The sequence below is a fragment of the Phalacrocorax carbo genome, chromosome 17, assembly GCF_963921805.1.
Source record: "Phalacrocorax carbo chromosome 17, bPhaCar2.1, whole genome shotgun sequence".
Lineage (NCBI taxonomy): Eukaryota > Metazoa > Chordata > Aves > Suliformes > Phalacrocoracidae > Phalacrocorax > Phalacrocorax carbo.
In genome coordinates, this window is record NC_087529.1 from 5,755,601 (window position 1) to 5,776,845 (window position 21,245).

The following is a 21,245-nucleotide window of genomic DNA, read 5'->3' on the forward strand; positions in this document are numbered from 1 at the left end:
AGGCAGCAGGGAGGTACAGGCCCTGTGTAAGACACCAGGAACGTAGACAGATAAAGGCAAAGTGTGTTTGCTCTAAGCTATTCTTCAAATATTGGCATATTTGGCTTTATTGCAGGAACACAACAGTGACAACATTTGCAGTGCTCAGAAAAACAAAATTCTTCCAGACCCCTCCTTTACAAACATGTTTTTGAATACAGCAGCAATAGTAACAAAATGCTTTTAGAGAAGCTGAGAGAACAGGTGGATTTATAAAACATATGAAAAAGGAAGAGGCATTTTTTTTCCAAGTGGTAATGTGTAACAGTTAAGTGTACAAACAAAACCAAGCAAGGACAACTTAAGAGTTCAATAAACACACGTAAAAAAAGTTCTACACAACTTCTCATCAGGCATTATGAATGACTTCAATATGTCCGAAATAAATTTAATTCCAACAACCGGAAACTTCTGGATGGCCTGTGTAAGTGAAAGCAATGTGTTTCTTCTCTGTGCCCAGTCAGAAGTTTAAGTAATTGGTCACTGAAACAGGTCTTTCTTTCTAAGCGTCTGTTAATTCAGTGGCATTGGCATGGCTGGTCAAGACATCTTCCAGATAATCAGACACTCTTACTCTCGCTTTGCCCTCCAGCTCTCTCTCTACCCCACTAAGATGTTCGATAGCTCCTTTTAATACTCTCTCCCTCTCGCTCAAGTCCGTGTGCATTCCTGCTTCGCTTTCTTCAACTCCAGATTTCAGGTATTGCAAGACATAGGGTTTGATTGCGCCCCCATTCTCTGTTATGGTCTCCCAAATGACTGCCAGGTCTGTGCTCTTTGCCAGACTTAACAAATGAAACAGAGCCTGGCAGATCTGCGTCCTGAGGCTGGCACTGTACTTGAATTCCAGGAAGTCCTCGGTGTCTTCACTCTTCTGCAAGGCTACCACCAAGGCACTCCAGATTTGGCAGAACTGCTCAGTGGAGCCGTAGCATTCCCTCTTGCTAGGGATGGAGAGGGCCATGGCTGATTTGATTCGGACTTTAAAATTCTTGCAGGACTTCACTACCGAGGAAAGTGCACTATATGCTTGTGTGGTCCAAGGAGCCTCTCCTACAGAAAAAAAAACCACAAACAAATGAAAGAAAACCCCCTTTTCAATCAGTCAAAATATACAAAACTCTAAATGTATTTACTAAATATTGAATGAGCTTACATTTACTGTATTTATTCTGGTCCAAGTGAGAGAACTGGGGGTTATGAAATTACAAATTCATTAAAAAACAGTTAAGCTGAAGCTTTGTAAGAGGAAAAGTGACATTTTGCATCTATTCACAGCTATAATCCCATCCTCATGCTCTTTTCTAACATGACAGATTCAGCTGAACACAGCACAGCCATGCCTGTATTAGCATTCGCAGGATCTGAGCCTATTTCACTGGCAAGAGCTCTGAGAAAGCTCAGAAAAGTCAGTTTGCTTTCTTCCCTTTTCCCCCCAACACATTTGTAGCAGAGACCTTATCAAAACCACAACCTGCTGTGCAAATCCAAAGCCAGTGGGGCAAGTTACTCACCAAGTGGCAAGGCAGGGTTCTTAAATACATTCCCCAGCGCGTAACAAGCATTCCAGCGCACTTTCATAGTGGCCTCACTCTGAACAGTAGAAATAAGGGCCTGAAGGGATTCCTCGATGGCTTCCCTAAACCTGGGGTTTGCTATGTGATGTGGCTGAAGGAAATGAAGCACATTCCCAAGGGCCCGGACTGCATTACTCTTTACCTGAAACACACATACACAATAAAACCATTCTGGCTTTTCACTTATAGGCAAAGCTTTTGTCAAGCCTGCTACAAAATCATGCTCAGCCCACCTGGAATCAGACTAGTGTCTTACCAGATGGCAACTTTCTAAATGCTGCCAGAAAGATAATTCTCTGCAAATGGTCACCGTGAAAAAAACCAACCAAAACCAACCAAACCCCGCCCTGCACTGTGGAAAAGCACCGCAGTCAAATGCCCTGCAGGTCAAACAGCATGTGAAACCTCCAAACAGCAGCCCTCAGGAGAAGATGCTGAGCTGCAGCTCCCTGTCTGCTGGGGCAAAACGCCCCAAAGTAACTGGTGCCCTTTTTTTCCCCTGGTTTTTTAAATAAAAATGCAGAAGCTGACTACACTATGATAACTCCACCCTCCTTTCCCTCAGTCATACCTTGTCTCTGTCCTTGGATGCTTCAGTCGCAGACCGTAACATTTTCAACAGTAGGAGATCAGAAAACTCCTCTTGAAAACTTTGCCCCATTGTTTCCCTAGCAGAAGAATCACACCGTGAAAGGCCAGCTCAGACGATCCATCCCCAAAGATGCGATACAATCCTTTATAAAGGCGTATGAACAACCTTCACTCTTTAGAAGGCTAATATGTAAGGCAGACCTTCCTACATGTGACCACTATGTTTATTAATTTAAAACCAAACTATCAATGCAAGAAAGCCGGTTAGCAATGCATTAAGTCTGTAATAAAAAACAGAGGGCAATGAATTGCTCAGAGGTAGTTCTGTAGCAGGAATATATGATAACTATTTCTCCAGTTAAAAATATAACAGTAGTTTAGACCTCCTTCAGCCTTTGGCTTGAGGAAGTGTTAAATATTTATTAATTTTACTTCTGTGTTATGCTGAAAGTAAAATAACCAGGAAACATGAAATTACACCAAGCAACATACAAGAAATAGAAAACTGAAAAGTAAACTTGGAATATATTCCAGAACTAATGGATAGAAAGCCCTAAACCCAAGCAGTTTAGTAGAATTCAGCCCCAGATGGATACAGGATACTTATAATACAGCATCATACACTGGCAGACACACAGGCTGGAGAGTGGTTAAAAAGAAGAATCCAAGACAAATCTTGGCCTTTTTGATACTCCATAGATTCAGTACCCTCTGCCTGACGCTACGGGAATTCGACAGAGAGAGGAGTTCTGCGGGCTAAAGGTACGCTTACGTACATGTTGATGATCAGAGTGTCTGTAAGATTGCCCAGGGACCAAGCCGCTTTGGCACGGACGTTCGGAGACTTGTCATTGAGGGAATTCAGAATAGCGTTTGCTGTGTCTGCCACAAACATCACATCCTATAAAAGTAAGAACTGCTGCAAAGTTAGAAAGTTTTAGCAACTCAGGTGATTTCCTTAGTAACATACGTTCTGACCTTTCAGGGAAAATGATACTGGCACAGAGACCAGCTCTATTAATATACTCTTCTTTTTTAGGTGACAACTTTTAACATGTTTATGGTGCTCTTTGTACAGCTTTGTTTTGTCTTTAATTAACAGCCTAAGCCTGCATGCTGACCAAGTTCACCTCTCTCTTGGGTAGCTGTTGCTGAAAGGTTTCAATGTATTATTTCTTTTCATTCGTGCTTTAGTTACTTTGGATTTTAACATAACTACCTGGACCACCAATCTTATACTCATCAAATCCCACTCTTAAGAAAGTAATTGCTTCTCCAAACTCCCTGTTGAGCTGCCTGCCTAATCTTCTCTTCTATAGCACATTACGTTTCACTTTCATTCCCCTGCCTATGGCAAAGGATTTTCTTTCAAAATATTTTTGACTCAAATCTCAACGTCAGCTACTGCAGAAATCTTTTATTACAAACACCCATTTAAGGACACATTGCAAAAACTACAGAGTCTTCCAGCTCAGCCAAGCTAAGATGATTTTTTTTTTGTGGAAATAAGACAGCCTTTTTCTCTAAATAAACTTCACTTCTTAGTTTTAAGCAAAACTGAAGCCTTCCCATTAAAAACTTATTAAACTCTACTGAGCACTGTACAGCTGTTCCCTTATTCCGAGCTCTACCTTATCTCTTGCAGCTCCTTTGTGCCGACCTAGCCTTTCCCACTTCTGTCCCCAAGAGCTCAGGGAAGATCCTGACCTCCCTCCTTTTGCTCTCACTTATGAGACACTCTGGCTTCTCCTTCATCTCACTTACAGCTGCGCTGGTTCCGTTCACCACACAGAAGGCAAGAGCAGGTCCTGAGACAGTACAGCTACGCTACACACACACTACAGACCAGAAGCAAGAAGGAAGGCCAATTCATTCCAAAAGAACTCATGTCCCACATCTTATGGTTCATCAAACCCATTATAAAATGGCTCAAAATAAGAAAAATAGGCCAGTTCTGACCTGCCGAAGGCAAGAGAAGAGGATGTAGACTCCAAGCGCACGCACGGCAGCAGCTTTTACCAGTGGGTTCTCACTGTGGTTCAGGCCAAGAAGCAGAGTGACACACAGTATCTGCTGGTCATTCTGCAACGATAAGCAGTCATGGCAACAGAGAGAAACGGAAAAGATCTCTGTCCCACAAAGACAGACAACTGACAAATATTCTGACAGACTCTAATATGTGGAATCTTTAGAAGCTACCATTCAGAGCATACCAGCATTTCAGGATGCCACACAGGAAAGGGGAATGCTTCCAGCAAACATAATCTTGTTGCTTTTGGATAAGACCGTAAAGGAAACCAAAATATTTACTATCACCCAAATGCAGAAGGCATGGCCCATCAGAGGTAAAACAGACTGGATCGGTTGCTTTTTCCTGTCTTACTTCACTCTTTCCCCTTCATTAACAAGGACAACCAGGCAGATTAAGTTCATCCTGGACAGATTGTCAGTTTACCAACCCATGACAAAGATGTTTGTTTCATGAGAGCAAAGGGTCAGAGTGGGCACTGACTTGACCCCATGTGGCCACAGGGACAAGAGACTGTATGAGATCAAAGTACAGTGTGATGAAGCACATGCTGTACTTGGAGAAACCAGATGGAGAATTCCAGAGATACTGCTGTACTAGCAATTCTTGGGCAAATGAAATCTGGCAGAGTACTCCCCATCAAGAAGGGCACAGTGACATAAAAGGAGCTGCACAATGCAGCGGTGACACGCTGCCAAGGCTTTCATGTTTCAAAGCATATTTCCCGTTGCAAAAGGAGAGTAAGGCCAACACATTTGTTTGCTTCTGCCAGGGCAATCACCAGTTTAGTGTTTTAAAAGCCAGCCAAAAGAAAAAACATGCATGCAAACTGGTGAACGACGTCAGTCCATGGCTGTTAGCTCAGCTGCCTCTTCAGACACCTAACCAGCAAAGTAACAACCCTTCAACCCTCCCTCATGCAATGAGATTCTTGCTCTCCATCTTCTGTGCATCATCACCAAGGCTGAATATTCATGGCAGGGCCAAACAGCTTCTGTGATCCACAGTTTGTTTTGACAGACTAATTACTCCCAACATTGCCTTTTCCAGTCTTCAACAGTTACAAATTGTTCAGAATATTAAAAAAAAAAAATCTGGAAGATTCGTCTACCCTCTCCTTCTAAGTCTTAAAAGGCTTTACCCTACTGTAACCTGGTAGACAAGAACAAAGACTCAATAGGTAAAAATGCCACACTTAAAGGAGTGCTCTCTTACCTGCAGACTGCTGAAAGCTTCTGGCAAGATAGAGGACAGGGCATCACAGGCACTCGTCTGAAGAGTCGCATGTGGAGAGTTCTGAAGAGTGCCAGGTAAAGGGCCATTTAACATCATAGTCCAGAAAGTTACAACCTACAGAAGAAGCAGCCAGGTTTACCTACTTAAACATAGAAATTATGCCTAAGTTCTATAGTAGACTGTCTTTTCCTATTATCCTCTTTAAGGCATACTTACAGCAGGTAGCATAATCGCATGTGAAAGTGATTACAACTGTTTGGAAGCCTAAAATACTTAGCATTCAGAAACATTTTAAAGACATTTTAGTACTGCTATCAAGTACTCATTCACCAAGTTCTGTCTGTTTCCTTCTCAAGGTCCCATACACTCAGGTTAGATTGCATTAGGTAGAATTATGATTCCATTCTATCCCCACAGCTGGGTGTTTTTATTTGCCTAATAATTTACATTCGTATCAAGTAACAGGAAGCCAGGGCTACTGGACACATTTCCTATATTTTAGGGTCACTGGTGACAGGCTCAAAACTTGGCATACGCTAAGAAATTTTTAAAGTTGCCTTGTGTTCCCAGAAGCGACTTAAACAGGCCTATGTTACTACTAGAATGCCAGTTCCTCAGCTTCCACAAACATATCAACAAACAGCCTCGAACAATGAATTTTTCTGAAATCACATGTATTACAGTTCTGGCTGCTCTCTCTGCACTTGCGAGCAGCCAGAATATGTAGGCTGACTCTTGTAACAACACAAATTCACTAAAACTTCTAGGTTCTAGGTTTTATGCAGCAGTAATGACACATGCATAATCTGCACTGTTCTTCCAGCTTTCTGTCTTACAGCAGGCAGGAAGAGGTGGGATGAGGAAAGGCAGAGAGGCAGTGTTAACATCATGTAAAAGAAAAAATTAAAAAACAACACACCTGCCTACAGACAAAAACAAATGCCAAAATAATGCACGAAGGCTACAAAAATCATACATATCAACACCTATAAAGCTGCAGGGTACTGAGTCCCTTTCTGCTCTCCTGCAATTGATTTATCTGCATCCCTGCCAGTAACTCTGCAGAGAGTTCAAGAAAGGAAGCTCAGTAAAGTGGAATCTCAGAGGGAGCCCACACACTTACCATGCTGACAGGTACTCTCTGTTCAGGAGCAACAGCTGAATCGGGTTTGTACTGCTGTAGTACACCTGTGCCCAGCTCCTCCAGAAGCTGCAAGGAAACAAAAAACAACTAGTTCTTTATCAGGGATGACTCAAGTACCATGGAACCATAGCAACCTTTACCTAGGACTATACTTACTTTTCCAGGGAACAAAAATAAAAGATTCAGTATTGTTTTGGACTCTACTCTGTCCCTGCTAGTGAAGAAATTAGAGAAAAAGCCTTTCTTACATAAAGTCTCCAGCTAGAGCAGCATAACAAATTGCCGTGCAAAGAGGAAATCTCTCTGATCTTTCCTTTGGGTGACAGACTACAGTTCCTGCAGCAGCTGATGCTAAATTAGGGAAGGACCAGTGTTACAGTCCTTGCGTTTCCCAAGCTTCCTGGTGACTCAGCAGAGCAACAAAATTCTGCTAAGAATTCAAGACTGGAAACAGAAGGTGCATTTCTCAAAGTGCCAGGGTACTGCATTTCCAAAAGGGCTATAGCAGGCACCAGCTCTTTACAGTGTGCTACATCAAACACACAAAGATGCTCTGAATATTCATCACTACTCATCTGTATTTGCAAAGCACACTAATAGGCAAAATTGGCTTGGTAAAACAATGTTGATGTTTCCTCCTGCTCTTACTTTGGCTCCATGAAGTTGAATGGATGGATCCATTTCTTCCATGCATCTGCAAGCCACTTCTCCAAGTTCTAGGAAATAGCTCTGAGCCATAGAGAAATAACCTTTTACAAGAAGAGCCAACACCTGAACACAAACAGAAGAAATTCCATTCAGCATTTTTTCCTTCTATGAAGCCAAAATACCCCAAATACACACAGAGATGATGTTAATGGGCTAATTAACACTAGGACCATACACTAAACTCTGATATAACAGATACACATTGCAGCACAACTTCTAGAATACTACAGATAATTAAAAACCTCCCTATTCTATTCTCTTGTTCAAAAGAGGGCCACAAAAGCACTATCAAGTAGCAACACAATGAATTATTTACTTTAAGTGAGGTCTCCTGTAGCTAAAAAACTCAGCAAGAGTACCTGTAAGACCAACACATTCTCTCACTCCTGGAATACTGCTGCTGCATTCTGTGAAGCTGGATTTAACAACTATTCATTGTTCCAGAAAAAGAGTAAGACTCCTTGGGATGCATGTTACAAGATCTTACTATTTTCCATGGTTACATGAAGAAAAACAAGGCCAAGCCTTAACATTCACAGGCACTCCTTCAGTCATACCAGCATCACTCCATAGTTCCTTGCAGACTGTTCTATGACTGCAAGGTTCTTCCCCACTGTTTTCTTGCAAAACTTTAATTTAGATTCTGTACGGAGGAGTTCACATGGGGAAGACTCACAGCCTTCACCAAATGCCAGCACACACAACCAAATATTTAAAAATAATGAAGGTAACAAAAATCACAGGCAGACTAACTTATTATAGCAGGTTTACTATGGGACAGCTACGCTGTGGCCACAGGCACAAAATATTACTGCTCTTTCAGACACAGCAGCTCAGACATGATGCACTAGCAAATGCTTCAGCCTAAATCTCACTGAAAGAGCTAGAAGCAAAGGCAACCCACGACTGAGGCTTGGCAGATGTGACACAATTTGATATTGTACCAAGCTATTCATTTTACAAGCTAGCTGTTCATCCCCACCTGTAAGGATTCCAGTCGAAGGGGACATGGTTCATAAACACTGGAAAACGATGGAAAGTTAGCATCGCTGTCAGAACAGGAATCCTCTCTGGGCAGAACGATGATGGAAACGCAGAGACGGAGAAGCCAGCATGGTTCTGAAGAAGTACATCCTGCTGGATTATCTGGAGGCTCCGCTTCTGAGGGGAGTGCTTTTCTCCACTGCTCAGAAGAATTAGAACGGTGAGGGGTTGTGCTACCGCTATTATTTCGCCCTGAAGAACTGGGCTGTTGCAAAAGTAACTGCACCTCTGGTAAAGGTGCTTGGACAGATACTATAGCCCCTAATAATGTCAGACTAGAAACTCGAACATTAACATCTGCAAGAAAGAAGAGGGCAGGGGAAGAAAAAGCCAGGCCATTAGCATCTCACTGACATGTCAGCATCCTTCTTCAGCAGTTTTCAGATAAGACAAGATTATAACATATAATTCGATAGCAATATATATGTTTACGTACTTATGAAGAATGGGGAGGGGGGAAATCCACAACTATTTTGTAATAACCAATGCTGAACTAAGATATAACATACACAAAGAGGCTCCAGCCAAACAGAATGCAAACCTTTATGACAAATGTATGGCTTTATCTGGTTCCAAACTCTTGTCAGCAATCCAGGTTTTAAACGGCTGTATGGTGCATTTGAAACCAAATTTGCAAGGCACTGAAACACACAAAAGAACATACATGGAGCGGTGGTTACAATGTCAGCCTGATCTCCAACAGATTTGTTTTTACATTTGTAATTTAGGTCATTTAGACAGCTAATTATCTGAGGGCACCTGAAAACAAATGCCCCAATTATCTGCTGTTTGAAAACTGGTTACAAACCTGGCTCCTAAGAACAAGTATTTAACTACTGTGACCTCGCACAAAGACCAAGGAATTTCAATAGCCCATGGAAAGCTTTTTTTGGCAGTTTGGATTCCAGTTTTAAAGCCAATGTGAGACTTCAGAATCATTTCATAGGTTCATTTAGCTCCAAAAATGCTACAGGGAAGAAATGCAGGAACGAGGGAATTGTGCTGAAGAGAAAAGAAACCCCAGGACTCTGTAGGAAGACTCAAGTCAAAGAAGCCTTTTGAGATAACACCACCTTAATCCTCAACAGCTACAATAATTTCTGTGCAATCTTACTTCGAGACTTAATCTAGAGACCAGTATCATCTCTTGGGCAGCATCTGAAACATTTACAGTACAGTTACCTTGACTATTTGTGTCAGTGTTTGAGAAGATGATTCTGCCACCAGGGCTAGCAGCAGGCAGCGATGCAGCTCCCGGATGCTAGAAGCAATAGTTACAGAGAAGGGGGTAAACGCTCTCTTGTGATCATTAGCATCTTCAGCAACAGAAAGAAACTGCTTAGAACCTTCCAGGATGGCTGAGAGAACTTGAAGAGCACAGGCACGGGTCTGAAATGATAAAAAATTTCAGTTACCCTCTTTTAACACCTCCTTTGAGCTGATGGAGAATTTTTTAAATTATTAAAGTCTTTTCCTCCAGCAAGAGAAAATTCAACTCCAGTTATCTTTTCATTTAGCTTCCAGCAGTACACAACCAATCCTTTGTTTCCTTAACCAACACATCCTCTTTTATTTCTAGCTGTACAAGTGATCAAGTGACATAGATACAGTAGCCAAAGTACTTACTGAAGGCCAGAGAAGACAACTCTTAAGGTAAACATGGAAGAAAACCCAATGTTTTTTCTACTCAGAACTGCCTCACCTTTGGAGAAGGGTCCTTTAAAGCAATAGTCATCAAGGACACTGACTGGGGGCTGCCGATACCAGGTGCATCAGGAACAAACGCTGACCAGTAGCCATAGAGAACTCTTTTTTCTATTGATTTTATAGCAGAGAGGAAACAGGCTAGAGCCCCTTGACGAACATTCGCTTGATAAGATCTTAAAAACAAACAGAAAGATTAATGAAATAGCAGCAGTGAAAAGTAATGGGCTTAACCTCTTTCATTTATATTAGTGGCTAGCTGTGAGAAGACATTTTTTAGACCAAGAACAGGAAGAGAAAGAACAAATTTACTTTCACACCAATATAAATTACTGCCTTCCAGTTTTCTTGTATAACCACATAAATCAAAGTGATTTCCTCAACAGTTTTGATTAAGAACAAAGTGCTAGGATCCCGTGGAAGTGTAAGAATCTGCACACGTGTAAAAACTGTGCCAGATCTACAGGAACAAAAGGTAAGCTCATGTATCATGTTAAAGCATAAATTGTCATGAAGGATAGTACATTCTGCTACCATGCTTTGGGTTTACATGAACAACAATCACCTCATTTTGCTCTGCATTCCACCTTCGGCATCAGAATATTCTGACTCACTGCTGCTGATTCTTTTCCAGCTAGTACAATGTGAAGACAAGTGATCCTTTCCAGCAGGCATATATACAACATCTGATGCACGAGTCCGAGGATCTGAACAAAGACTGTTCTGCTCATCCCCCAGGTGTAATTTCAGCATGTCAGCTCCAAGGGCTGAATCATTTCCCGTATCACCCAAATGTTCTCTTCCTTCTTCCCCAAACTCTCCCTTCTTCTTCTCTTTCCCTTTGGACTTTTTTCTTCGGTTCTGTTTTAAGATGAAAAGTAGGGGGTTTTTTTAATCTTTTGAAATAATATCCAGCAAGATGTGCAAAGATTTTATAGTTGTAAATCTTTTACTAAGGTAAAAATGTCTCATCTGAAGACAAAACTAATCGCTAATCCTAATCGCTAATTTAGATTGGATATTAGGAAAAATGTCTTTACTGCAAGAGTGGTCAGGCATTGGCACAGGCTACCCAGAGGTGGGGGAGTCACCGTCCCTGGAGGTATTTAGAAGACGTGTAGAGGTGGCACTATGGGGCATGGTGTAGGAGACGTGGTAGTGCGGGGTTCACAGTTGGACCTGATGATCCTAGAGGTCTTTTCCAACCTTAGTGACTTTATGATTCTATGATTCTAATCCAGAATAAAAAGAGTTTAATATAATAAATCATGCCCTCTGTATGTCCAAGTTCCTAAATGAGTTTTTCCACAAGATATAGTTTACCAAGAGTTCTCACAGCTATTTAGCATTCTTCTGATGCAACAATACTGCACAGAAGTGCAATTACATGCATGTGCAATACTGTACATACAGAAACAGTCACTTCTTTAGTATCTGAGTTTACAAACTCTGCTTATTAGTAGCAACAGTAACATCAGTATAGTAATACCTTAGTGTATGTAAGCACTTCACAGCTGAATAGCCTCAAAAATTAAGCTTTGGCCCCTTCATCAGTAAAGCAAAAGATTTCCAAGACAACTTTTAGTTAAAAATCTTATTTCACACAAAAGTGTGAAAAGAGGAGGAACAGTAAATACTTCTGTAGTTCTTTTAGATTTACAGTAGGTATTTAACATCTGGAAAGAAACGAGGTCAACATGACTACACAACTTCATTTTCTCTAATGTCTTTCAGATAATCGGTAATCCAAAATTTTTACAGGGTTAAAAAATAACCTGTAGAAGGATTAAGCAGAACAGATGGGGGAGGGGGAAGGAAATCAGTCTCTAAATGAACTTGACTTCCCTAAGAAAGAGTCAAACAATTGTGCAAGTGTTAGGAGAGAAAATGTAACTTATAAAATTTAAAAAAAAAAACACTGGCTAGTCTGCATGCACCAATCCCATGTCTGCAGGCCAAGAATTCTTGGCTATAGATGAATAACTGATGCACACAGCTTAACTCAGGAAAGCCAACCTCTGCAGAGCCGTTTGTTCTCCTCACCTGAGTGTACAAAGCAATTTTACTTGGTGCAGAGATTTATAATCAATACCTTTAAAGCAAAGAATGTGAAATGTATCACATGCACAGAACACAAAGAGCCCGTTAGCCACTAATGTCACGTCAGGCAACACATAACATCAACAAGCATGCACACAACGAGCATGCAGGAGAACCAGTATGATTTCAGCTTACCCCTGTCTGCTTGAAGGCGGTTGGTTCTGATTGTTCCTGTTTGATGGGTGACCTTTTATCGTACTGAGGTAATGGAGCTGGGTACAAGGCTGCAGGCATTTCTATGCTCAGTCCTGGCAGTCCATGAAACATACATTTCTAGAACAGTAACAAAAACATTAGCACACCTTCCCTTTTTGATGCACAAAGATTTACTCTGTATTTACTCAGGTGTTCATCAATTTTCGGTTGGGCTTGTGATCTTTCCCCCAGGCCTTGCCTCTCCCCATGCTATGTAACAGCTATGCAAAATCTGAAATTCAACTACCTCTAGAAGGATTTTACGTAGGTCCGCAAAAAATGAACCTCTCATCTTTCTCTCACATTCTTTTGCAGGAAGTGCAGTTAAGATGCTGTGAGAGAAACTCAACATCTTTTTCTTTATATCTCACACTACATTTCCCCCCACGTGCCAGCTTCCCTGCTCCCTCTTTCTCCTCTTCTCCTCCTGTTTCCCACTTAACAAGCATCTGGAACATGCACCTTCCAGTGTCTGCCTCTTCCTCAAGGTGGATTTAAGTATTTACCTTTAATACTGCAAGAAGAGATCCAATTTGGTCAGTTTGCATTAGTTTCATCTTCCCACCATTTAGAAGAGACTGGATACCTTTCAGTGCATTTTGCAGTAACTGAAAACCAAAACACAGAATTACTTATTTTCCTTCCCAAAACACTGAAGGTTCTCATCTTTCAAGTGACCTTCAAGACAACTGCGGTTTTGCTCAAGATAATTACTGGGAGAGTTACTTATGTTTATTTATAAAAAAAGACTATTTAAGCAAAATCTCACTTGACAATATTCCAAATTTTGTATATTCCAAATTCCAGTATTCCAGCAGCACAATCTCCTAATTAGAGTATGCTAGAAAATTAGACTCACACTTACCATGCAGAAAGCGATGTCATCTACATCAGAGGTTTTTGAAGACTGCAGAACACTTAGAAAAGTTTGAAAACAGACACTTCTGTAGGGCTCATCCAAGTACGGCTGTCCAGGCACACTAACATCAAAGCAGGAGGAGACAAATGGTTGGTTCAGTCTGTTCCACAGCTTTATATAGTTACACAAATTCGGATCCAAGCCCTCTGCCTAGACAGAAGAGCACAGGCCCTTGGATGGATGGACAGCTCTTTGAAAGGGATGAGCTCTACCACTATAAGGAAGAAAAGGAAACCTGCACAAAGAGCTAGTACAGTCATAGCGTGCCTTACACCTACTCTGCTTCTGTGGCCACCTTCTCAATGACAATGACTCTCAAGGCTTTTTAGGCAAAATTTGGCATTGAAAAGGGCCTAGAATAACTTTTGCCATTTCCCCAGTTTCCATGAAGTCTGGGCAACCTTAACGTGCTGAAACATTTTAATATCCACTTGACTTACTGCATGAAGAGAGGGCAACTCCACCACTTCACCTTTGCCACCTTGAGTACCATTTAGTAAGAGCTGGCCATTGTTGCAGGGGATTTAGAGTCATTAAACAAATTCTTTTGCAATGGATTCCTAAGCACCTGGTTCCATCGCATTTAATTACTTCAAGCCATCAACACATTCTAAAATGCTCACAGGAAAACTCTAACATTGCAAGTGATTTTCCTGAAATTAAAATCAGAGAACAGCTGAGGTTGGAAGGGACCTCTGGAGATCACCTAGTCCAACCTTCTTGCTTCAAGTAGGGTCAATCAGAGCAGGTTGCCCAGGACTGGGCCCAGACAAGTCTGAACATCTCCAGGGATGAAGACTCCATGGCCTCTCTGGGCAACTGGTTCTAGTGTTCGATAATCCTTACTTTTTTTTTTTCCTTCTTATGTTTAGTCAGAATTTCCTGTATTTCAGTTTGTGCCCATTGCTTCTTGTCCTTTCACTGCACACCACTGAAAACAGTCTGGCTCTGTCATCTTCATTCCCTGCCATCACGTATTTATACACATTAATGAGATCCTCGCTGAGCCTTCTTTTCTCCAGGCTAACCAGTCCCAACTCTCCACAAAAAAATCATGCCCCAGACTGCCAAAGGTTGCATTTATTTACATTAAGTAGTCCTTCAGACTTCACCTGTAAGTCCTGAAATTCCAAACTTTTGTGTTTGTTTGGGGGGGTGTTCTGTTTCATTTAAAAAAAAAAAAAGCCATCTGGTCAGGGGAACTTTTAACCAAAAACTCTTTAGAACAAGTCCAAATATCTACTGCTTTTATTAATTGCTTGCTTGCCCACAGAGTCTGGTTAGTCAAAATTCTTCCTGTGCAGCAGCTAATAAAGATTTGATGTTGCTGCAGCATCAGCATATTTACATGTGGAATAGAAAAATGGATGAATTGCAAAAGAATAACTGACAATCGCTAGGAAAACTTGTAGCTGACCATTTCTTGTGCAAAATTAACCCAAAGAATCACTGCAGGGACCAGGCAGCACAACACTTGTTCTTTTCTTCCCTAAACTAAGCTACATAACATTATTTCTGGAAGACTGAGAGTTTATGGTTTTATCCACAGATGATACAATATCTTAGAGCACTAAAGTTTTAGATTTTAAACTCACACATATACACCTTACTGGCCCTGAATTTGCTGTTCCTACCACAAACAAAGTAGACCAGCTGTCCGTGCTGTCAGCTGTACATCTTCTAAAGCATCCGCTCCACCATCTGAAAAGGCTTATACGCACCTGAGACACAGGTTTGCCATGCTGCGTACTGCCGCCCTCCTGAGTTCCACATCTGGCTGAGCAGAATCGCTGAACTGCACCAAGAGCCCAGTCTTGCCCAGCAAATCCGGGAGATACTAAAACAAACCACCAAAAGCCGTTAGGGGTCAGCGCTCTTTCCCCAGCCTCCTGATTCTTCTGTTTGGGAGCTAAACACACCTATGCTACAAAAGAAGTTTTGTCAGTTGCATTTTCAGATTCCATAGACTGATTATGTCTATAATAAATGACACGTAAATACTAATTTCCAAAGTTCTCGTATTTTGTATTAGAAAAGTATCGAGCATGAGCATAGCTCAGACTGAGTCCCAATTTATGCTTTCTTCCCATACATAAAGCTAAGTTAGTAACAACTGCTGTACCATACTGCTGTGGTTATATTGGCTACAAACCCACGCAAGCTGGCAGCTCCAAAACTGCGATCATCACCACCCCGTGCTTCAGCCCAACAGCAGAAACTGCTCTGCAAGCTGCCAAGAGCTGGTGACAGCAGGGGAATTCAACATATCAAACACCATCAGTCACACTGCAGCAATAAGGAGCTTCGTACAAACCTCAGGACTGATACCTGATCGTCTCCAGTTTGAGGCTTTGAGCCCCCTGCACACTAAAAACCTGATCTGGTTACAGGATAAATTTCAGGATCCTCAATGGAGCCTGCCAAGTAATGTGCAATTTGAAGCTCCCCATGTTCTTCCTGCCTGACACATAGGCATACCAGCGTAGTTAGTCTGCAGACTAAGCCTCGTGCCCTTCTTTAATAGTGTGCCTTTGGCTCAAGCCACGTAATAGGTGGTCCCGGCAGCTGCTGCCTGCAGGTATAGAGGTATTCAGCATAGGAAGAATCCTTTTATCTACTGATTATTTGTATATATAGCTATCACACCTGAAATTCAACTTTTCCACAAATATCAGTCACTATTTAAATGGGATTATTCTTAACATAAAAGGTGTGGTGATTTGAGAAAATTATACTTTTTATTCTTTCTTTTCAGGGGGTGGGTGGGGGTGGGGCAGTGGAGAAAGTAGACATACTCAGAAGGGTGCAAATATTTTTGTGGTTACTTTCTTTTAGCTTGTGAACTCACCTTCTGACATTTAGGCCCATTATTGTAAACAAGAGCTGCTAAGGCTTGCAGAATTTCGACATGTGTCCAAGAGCTGCACTGCTTAAGAGCAGAGATACAGTAGGAGAGAAGAAAATTCAAGTTCTGTTCATCAACCATCACCTGTTGTAACAGAAAAGGACTGTGGTCAAGAAAACATTGTCACGTACTGCTGGAGTTAATATACCCAGATATACTGGTTACAGACTCAGGTGACCTGGCTGTTAAAATTATACACCATCACAGAATCAGCTGACGCTTAAGAAATTGGTAAATCAAGTGTCCTATGACCAAGAGTATTTCCAATGGTGTATCACTTCTGACTGAGCTGGTTTTACATGAGGAACCATGCTAGAGCCACAAATCAGAACCTCAGCTATGAATAAATATGCAATAAAGTGAAAATCAAGAAACTCTGCATGAAGGTCAGCTCTGTAGCCCCATAAAAAGAGACAGAAGGCCTCCCTGGCTTAGTGGGAGACCAGGGAGCCATGACATGGAAGAAGAATGGACAAGGCCAAATTTTCCGTACCTGAAATCTGTTAAGTAAGTGATGAATAAGCTGACAAACTTTGCTGACAAGATGTTCCTGATCAAGGTGAACCAGCTGACAGGCTTGGACAAGCAGAGCACAAACATCCTGGAAGAGAAAGCCCCAGTTTATTATTTTGAGTCTACAAAGCCAGGGTGGAAACCACATCACCAGCTGAGACTTTGATCACGCAACCAGGTCTGCATGTGGATACCACTAACATCAATACACACAGATAATGTAACAAAACGAATGAAACTCCAGCTAGCGAGCTTCTGCTCGGCCATCTACAGACCTTCATCCCGATGCAGGGACATGCTGGCACAGATTCAAATTGCAGGAGTGCTGCTCAAACACCACCACTTAAACACTGGAGTGAAAGTGGAGCCAGTAATAATGGCAAAGGAAAAATACAAAGTTAGATCAAGGAATGGAAGGGGGGAAAAAAGGATCATTGTCCAAGAAACCCCCAGCTAATTCCAAAATACAAAGTAAGTCTACTCTGGAAATAAAATTAATAAATATCAGTAAGTCAGCACTGTTTAAAGCATAATAATGAAGAACATTGTGTTCTCTATGGAGCAGTATCAATATTGCAAAACTACAGCGTTCAGCTTTGGAGGGCTTACTTTAAGACTTGAAAATTTTTAATTGTTTGAATAACAGACTGTGAAAATTTCTGAGTCCGCATGCCTACAGTCCCACCCACTGCCCACTCACTGGTGTCACCAGCCATCTCCACCAGCGCTCACACCCTCCTGCCACTGGGCCACACATGCCAACCCTGGCACAGTTTCAGCACATGGCAGCAGAGCTCACAAATCTTATCCTCCCCTCTACTCCACCCTAGTGAGGCCACATCTGGAGTGCTGCGTCCAGTTCTGGGGCCCCCAGTTCAAGAAGGACAGGGAACTGCTCAAGCAAGTCCAGGGGAGAGCTACCAAGGTGATCAGGGGACTGGAGCATCTCCCTTATGAGGAAAGGCTGAGAGACCTGGGTTTGTTCAGCCTGGAGAGGAGAAGGCTGAGGGGGGATCTCATCAATGCTTAAAACTATCTAAAGGGTGAGTGTCAGGAGGATGGGACTGGATTCTTTCCAGTGGTGCCCAACGACAGGCCAAGGGGCCACGGGCACAAGCTGGAACACGGGAAGTTCCCCCTGAACATGAGGACAAACCCCTTCCCTGTGCGGGTGCCAGAGCAGGGGCACAGGCTGCCCAGAGAGGCTGTGGGGTCCCTTCCCTGGAGACATTCACCCCCCGCCTGGACGCGGTCCTGTGCCCCTGCTCTGGGGGTGCCTGCTCACGCAGGGGGTGGGACGGGATGAGCTCCAGAGGTCCCTTCCAACCCCCGCCAGTCTGGGATTCAGTGACACGACCCAGGGAGGTGGGGACGGGAACCGGGTGTGGGTGAAGGCAGGAGGGAACGCGGCCGTGGGGAGGGGAGTGGAAGACGTGCAGGAAAACTCACGGCCTGCAGCGAGCCGGCCCGTGGGGAGCCGCAGGGTGGTACGTGCGGGGCTGCTGCATGGATGCACCGGGCGAGACGGCGGCGGGCGCGCCCACGCAAGCCCGCGCACACCCGCGGGCGTGCGCAGCGGTGGAAGCACCCGCACGCCCACCCCGGCGCGCACACCCGAGTTTAAGGGCACGCACACGCGTGTCCCCACAGGAGCATCCACGCGGGTGGGCGAGACCCCGAGTAAGCGTGCGCTTACCCGCGTGACGTGTACGCTCCCGTGACAGGCACACCCGCGTGCAAGCGCCCTTCCTCGCCCCCTCCCCTCCCGCGTGTGCGCATCCCCGTGTGTGGCGCGCCCCGCGCCGGCCCCGGCAGCGCGGGCGATCGGAGCCACGGCGTCGCTTGGCCCCCCGCTACCGGCCCGTTCCCCGGCCCCGCTCCCGCCGTACCTGCGGGCTGGGCCCGGCCGCCGGCGCCGGCCCACAGCTCTCCGAGATGAGCTGATCGAAGACCAGGTGGAGCTCGGTGCGGCGGCGGCCGCCGTCGGGGAGCTCCGCGCCGGGCTGAGGCCGCAGGGCGCCCAGCCGCGCCAGGTAACGGCGGAAGGAACCGCACGACTCCGGCTCCTCCGGCCCCGCCACGGCCGCCATCTTCCGCCCTCCCGGCAGCGGCGCTATGGCAACGGGGAACACTTCCGGGGCGCGGCTACGGGAGCCGGGGGGCAGCGGGGGGAGCCTCGGTGGGGTGGGGTGGGGCGGGGCGTGGGGGAGCGGGGACCCCGGTCGGCGACCACCCGCGCTGCACCCCGCGGCCTCCGGCGCTGGCGCTTGCATTTGCCCCACGGGGTCGTTTTTTTCACCTCGAAGGAGCCCGAAAATAAGCGAAGGGGGAGCCCCGGGGCCGGCGGTGTCGGGGCAGGGACGAAGCCTGCCCCGGGCTCGCGGGTGTGCGGGGATAGCGCTCCTCACGGCCGGGGGGCTGCGGGCCTGGGCGTACCCACGGCAGCACAGGGACCGCAGCCGTGTCGCACTCGCAACCGTGTCACGCTTACAGCCGTGTCACCCTCACAGACGTGACACTCTCACAGCCATGACACCCTCACAGCCACGTCACTCTCACAGCCGTGACATCCTCACAGCCACGTCACTCTCACAGCCGTGACATCCTCGCAGCCACGTCACTCTCACAGCCGTGACACCCTTGCAGCAGTGTCACGCTCCCAGGGCACTTAGCCCAGGAAGGAAGGGCAGTTCATGACCGCAGGGCAGCGGGAGAAGCACAGACGCCTGCCCCGGGCAGTGGCCACAGCCCTGGGTCTTGCCGCCTCCCCACCCGAGGCCAGGCCCCACGGGGACCCGGGTGCTGGCGGCTGGGGAGCACCGCGGTAGGTGGCACTGCCCGTCCATGGCTGTGGCCACAACACCCGACATGATCCCAGCTGCAGCCTGATGATCCCTGGCTGGGGCAGAAGCGCTAGGCCTGGCCTCCCTGGGCAGCTACGCCTAGGGCTTCCTGAGGGAGCAGTTTGGAGGGGATTGTGCAGATTTTAACCATCACGGACACTCAAGTGTTTCTTTAACAGTGACAGTAAGTGATCAGTGTAGCCTGAAATAAGACTGCAGTCCAGGACTGCTGAGCTGTAACACATTGCTCCTGTCCCACCCCTATTGCCCTGTCCCAGATCTGTCTGTACTTGGCTTAGGCACACACATGGCACATAACAGATTTCAGCACTGGGGCCCAAGGGACTGGTGGTTGGGAAGAGAAACCTGCTCGCCCTAAGAACGTTGCTCTGGGTTTGATCTGCACCTTACCTGGAATTAATTTCTTGCCAATGGGTAATATCAAATTAACTGATAGTCTCCTGCCATTTTCTTGTGAGTAGTATGCCAGGAGAGAGGTCAGGGACTGAAAGGCCCCGGCTGATGGGGAAATACACTTGAACAGGGACGAGCCAAGCATTACTGCCCTGCTGCACGCAGACAGCTGCCAACACGGGGATCTGTATCACCCAGGAAGGAGCAGGAGGGCTGCAGGGTCAGGATACAGTGTCCTCTCCTTCCATGTCACAACCAGGCAAAGCCAAGATCTGGTACCTCACTTGAGAGACTGTCCTAACTCCAGTTTACCTTGCTTTGCCTTCCTTTCATTACCTTATCAGACTGAGCACCTCCAGTAAGAAAAGTACATGCTGTGCCGCCAGTACCACTGCCTTGGCTTTCTTCTTTGCCCTGGGCTGTCTGGTTATGGCTAATTGCTCTGCTTCTTACCTTTATCGTTCCATTTATTCTTTATTTTTTGTTCCCCAAAAGTCCCTAACAGGACTCCAAGGCAGGCACAATGAAACAAGTAGCAAAGAGACAGCCTCAAGCAGTACTGTTTATTAATATTGTGCAAGGGTGATTTTAGGGAGCTCTTTGCCTTCCCAGGCCAGCCATCGCTCTGGGGAGAGCAGCTGTTTGATATCCTGTAAGTGCTCTGGGAGGCAGCATAAAAAAGAGGAGCACGTGGCCACCTTCACCACGGCAGAGCCTTCGTGCGAGGGTCTTCAGCACTGTCAGAAGAAGCACACATGTGGTTTTGGTGTGAGAGCTCATCGAGTGGGCGAGTAAGCGCTGCCTGGGAGTTGCACCCTCCCGTGCACAGCTGGGTGCCATGTAACGCAGCCACTGCCGACGGGCTGGTTTGAACCCTGCCACTGCACCAGAAAGCTCCAGGGCCCGGGTTGGGATGGAGAGTGGGGAGACCCCTGGCACCCATCACGTGGCAGCCCCTCCCAGCACTTTGCTCCATCCTGGAAAGCCTTTCTCACACCTGCAGTGTCAGTGCGTTCAACAGGGTGGCTGTGCTGGAGCCAGGGTCTAGGTTCACACCCGCTGCTGCTCTGTGACTGCAGCATCTGGGGGCGGGCTCAGGCAGAGCTGCTTTGGGTTTGAACTGTCAAAGCCAGGAATGTCAGCGTTGCTTTCCCAGCTTCTCTTGGGAATCGCTCACTTGGCATGAATTTCCACCAAATCCACAGTGGGGGACCTTTTTTGGTTTGGTTGCTTTTGTCACCATTTTATTTTGTGATTTATTATTTTTAAAACTTGTTAATACAT

The 21,245-nt window shown here is 45.2% G+C and overlaps 1 protein-coding gene across 1 annotated transcript; it reads right to left on the reverse strand.

Moving 5' to 3' along the window:
- Nucleotides 1–89: 89 nt before the first annotated feature.
- Nucleotides 90–18,835, reverse strand: HEATR6 (HEAT repeat containing 6). Its single transcript, XM_064467700.1, has 20 exons — nucleotides 18,594–18,835; nucleotides 16,685–16,792; nucleotides 16,135–16,275; nucleotides 15,008–15,123; nucleotides 13,233–13,347; nucleotides 12,874–12,975; nucleotides 12,308–12,445; nucleotides 10,638–10,933; nucleotides 10,071–10,248; nucleotides 9,551–9,757; nucleotides 8,910–9,009; nucleotides 8,307–8,665; nucleotides 7,265–7,387; nucleotides 6,596–6,682; nucleotides 5,452–5,586; nucleotides 4,167–4,289; nucleotides 2,984–3,108; nucleotides 2,188–2,284; nucleotides 1,554–1,758; nucleotides 90–1,092 (listed from the first exon to the last, which is right to left on the reverse strand). Exons 1-20 carry the CDS (start codon nucleotides 18,792–18,794, stop codon nucleotides 542–544), a joined length of 3,507 nt encoding a protein of 1,168 aa, XP_064323770.1. The 5' UTR covers nucleotides 18,795–18,835; the 3' UTR covers nucleotides 90–541.
- Between the last annotated feature and the right edge of the window lie 2,410 nt (nucleotides 18,836–21,245).

Excerpts from the sequence above, each read along its gene's own strand:
- HEATR6 (XM_064467700.1), bottom strand. The coding sequence starts at position 18,794 with ATGGCGGCCGTGGCGGGGCCGGAGGAGCCGGAGTCGTGCGGTTCCTTC. Across the intron at positions 7,388-8,306 it reads TTCGACTGGAATCCTTACAG|GTGTTGGCTCTTCTTGTAAA; the intron begins GTGGGGATGAAC and ends GTTTGTGTTCAG. Across the intron at positions 1,759-2,187 it reads CATCCAAGGACAGAGACAAG|GTAAAGAGTAATGCAGTCCG; the intron begins GTATGACTGAGG and ends TGTGTGTTTCAG.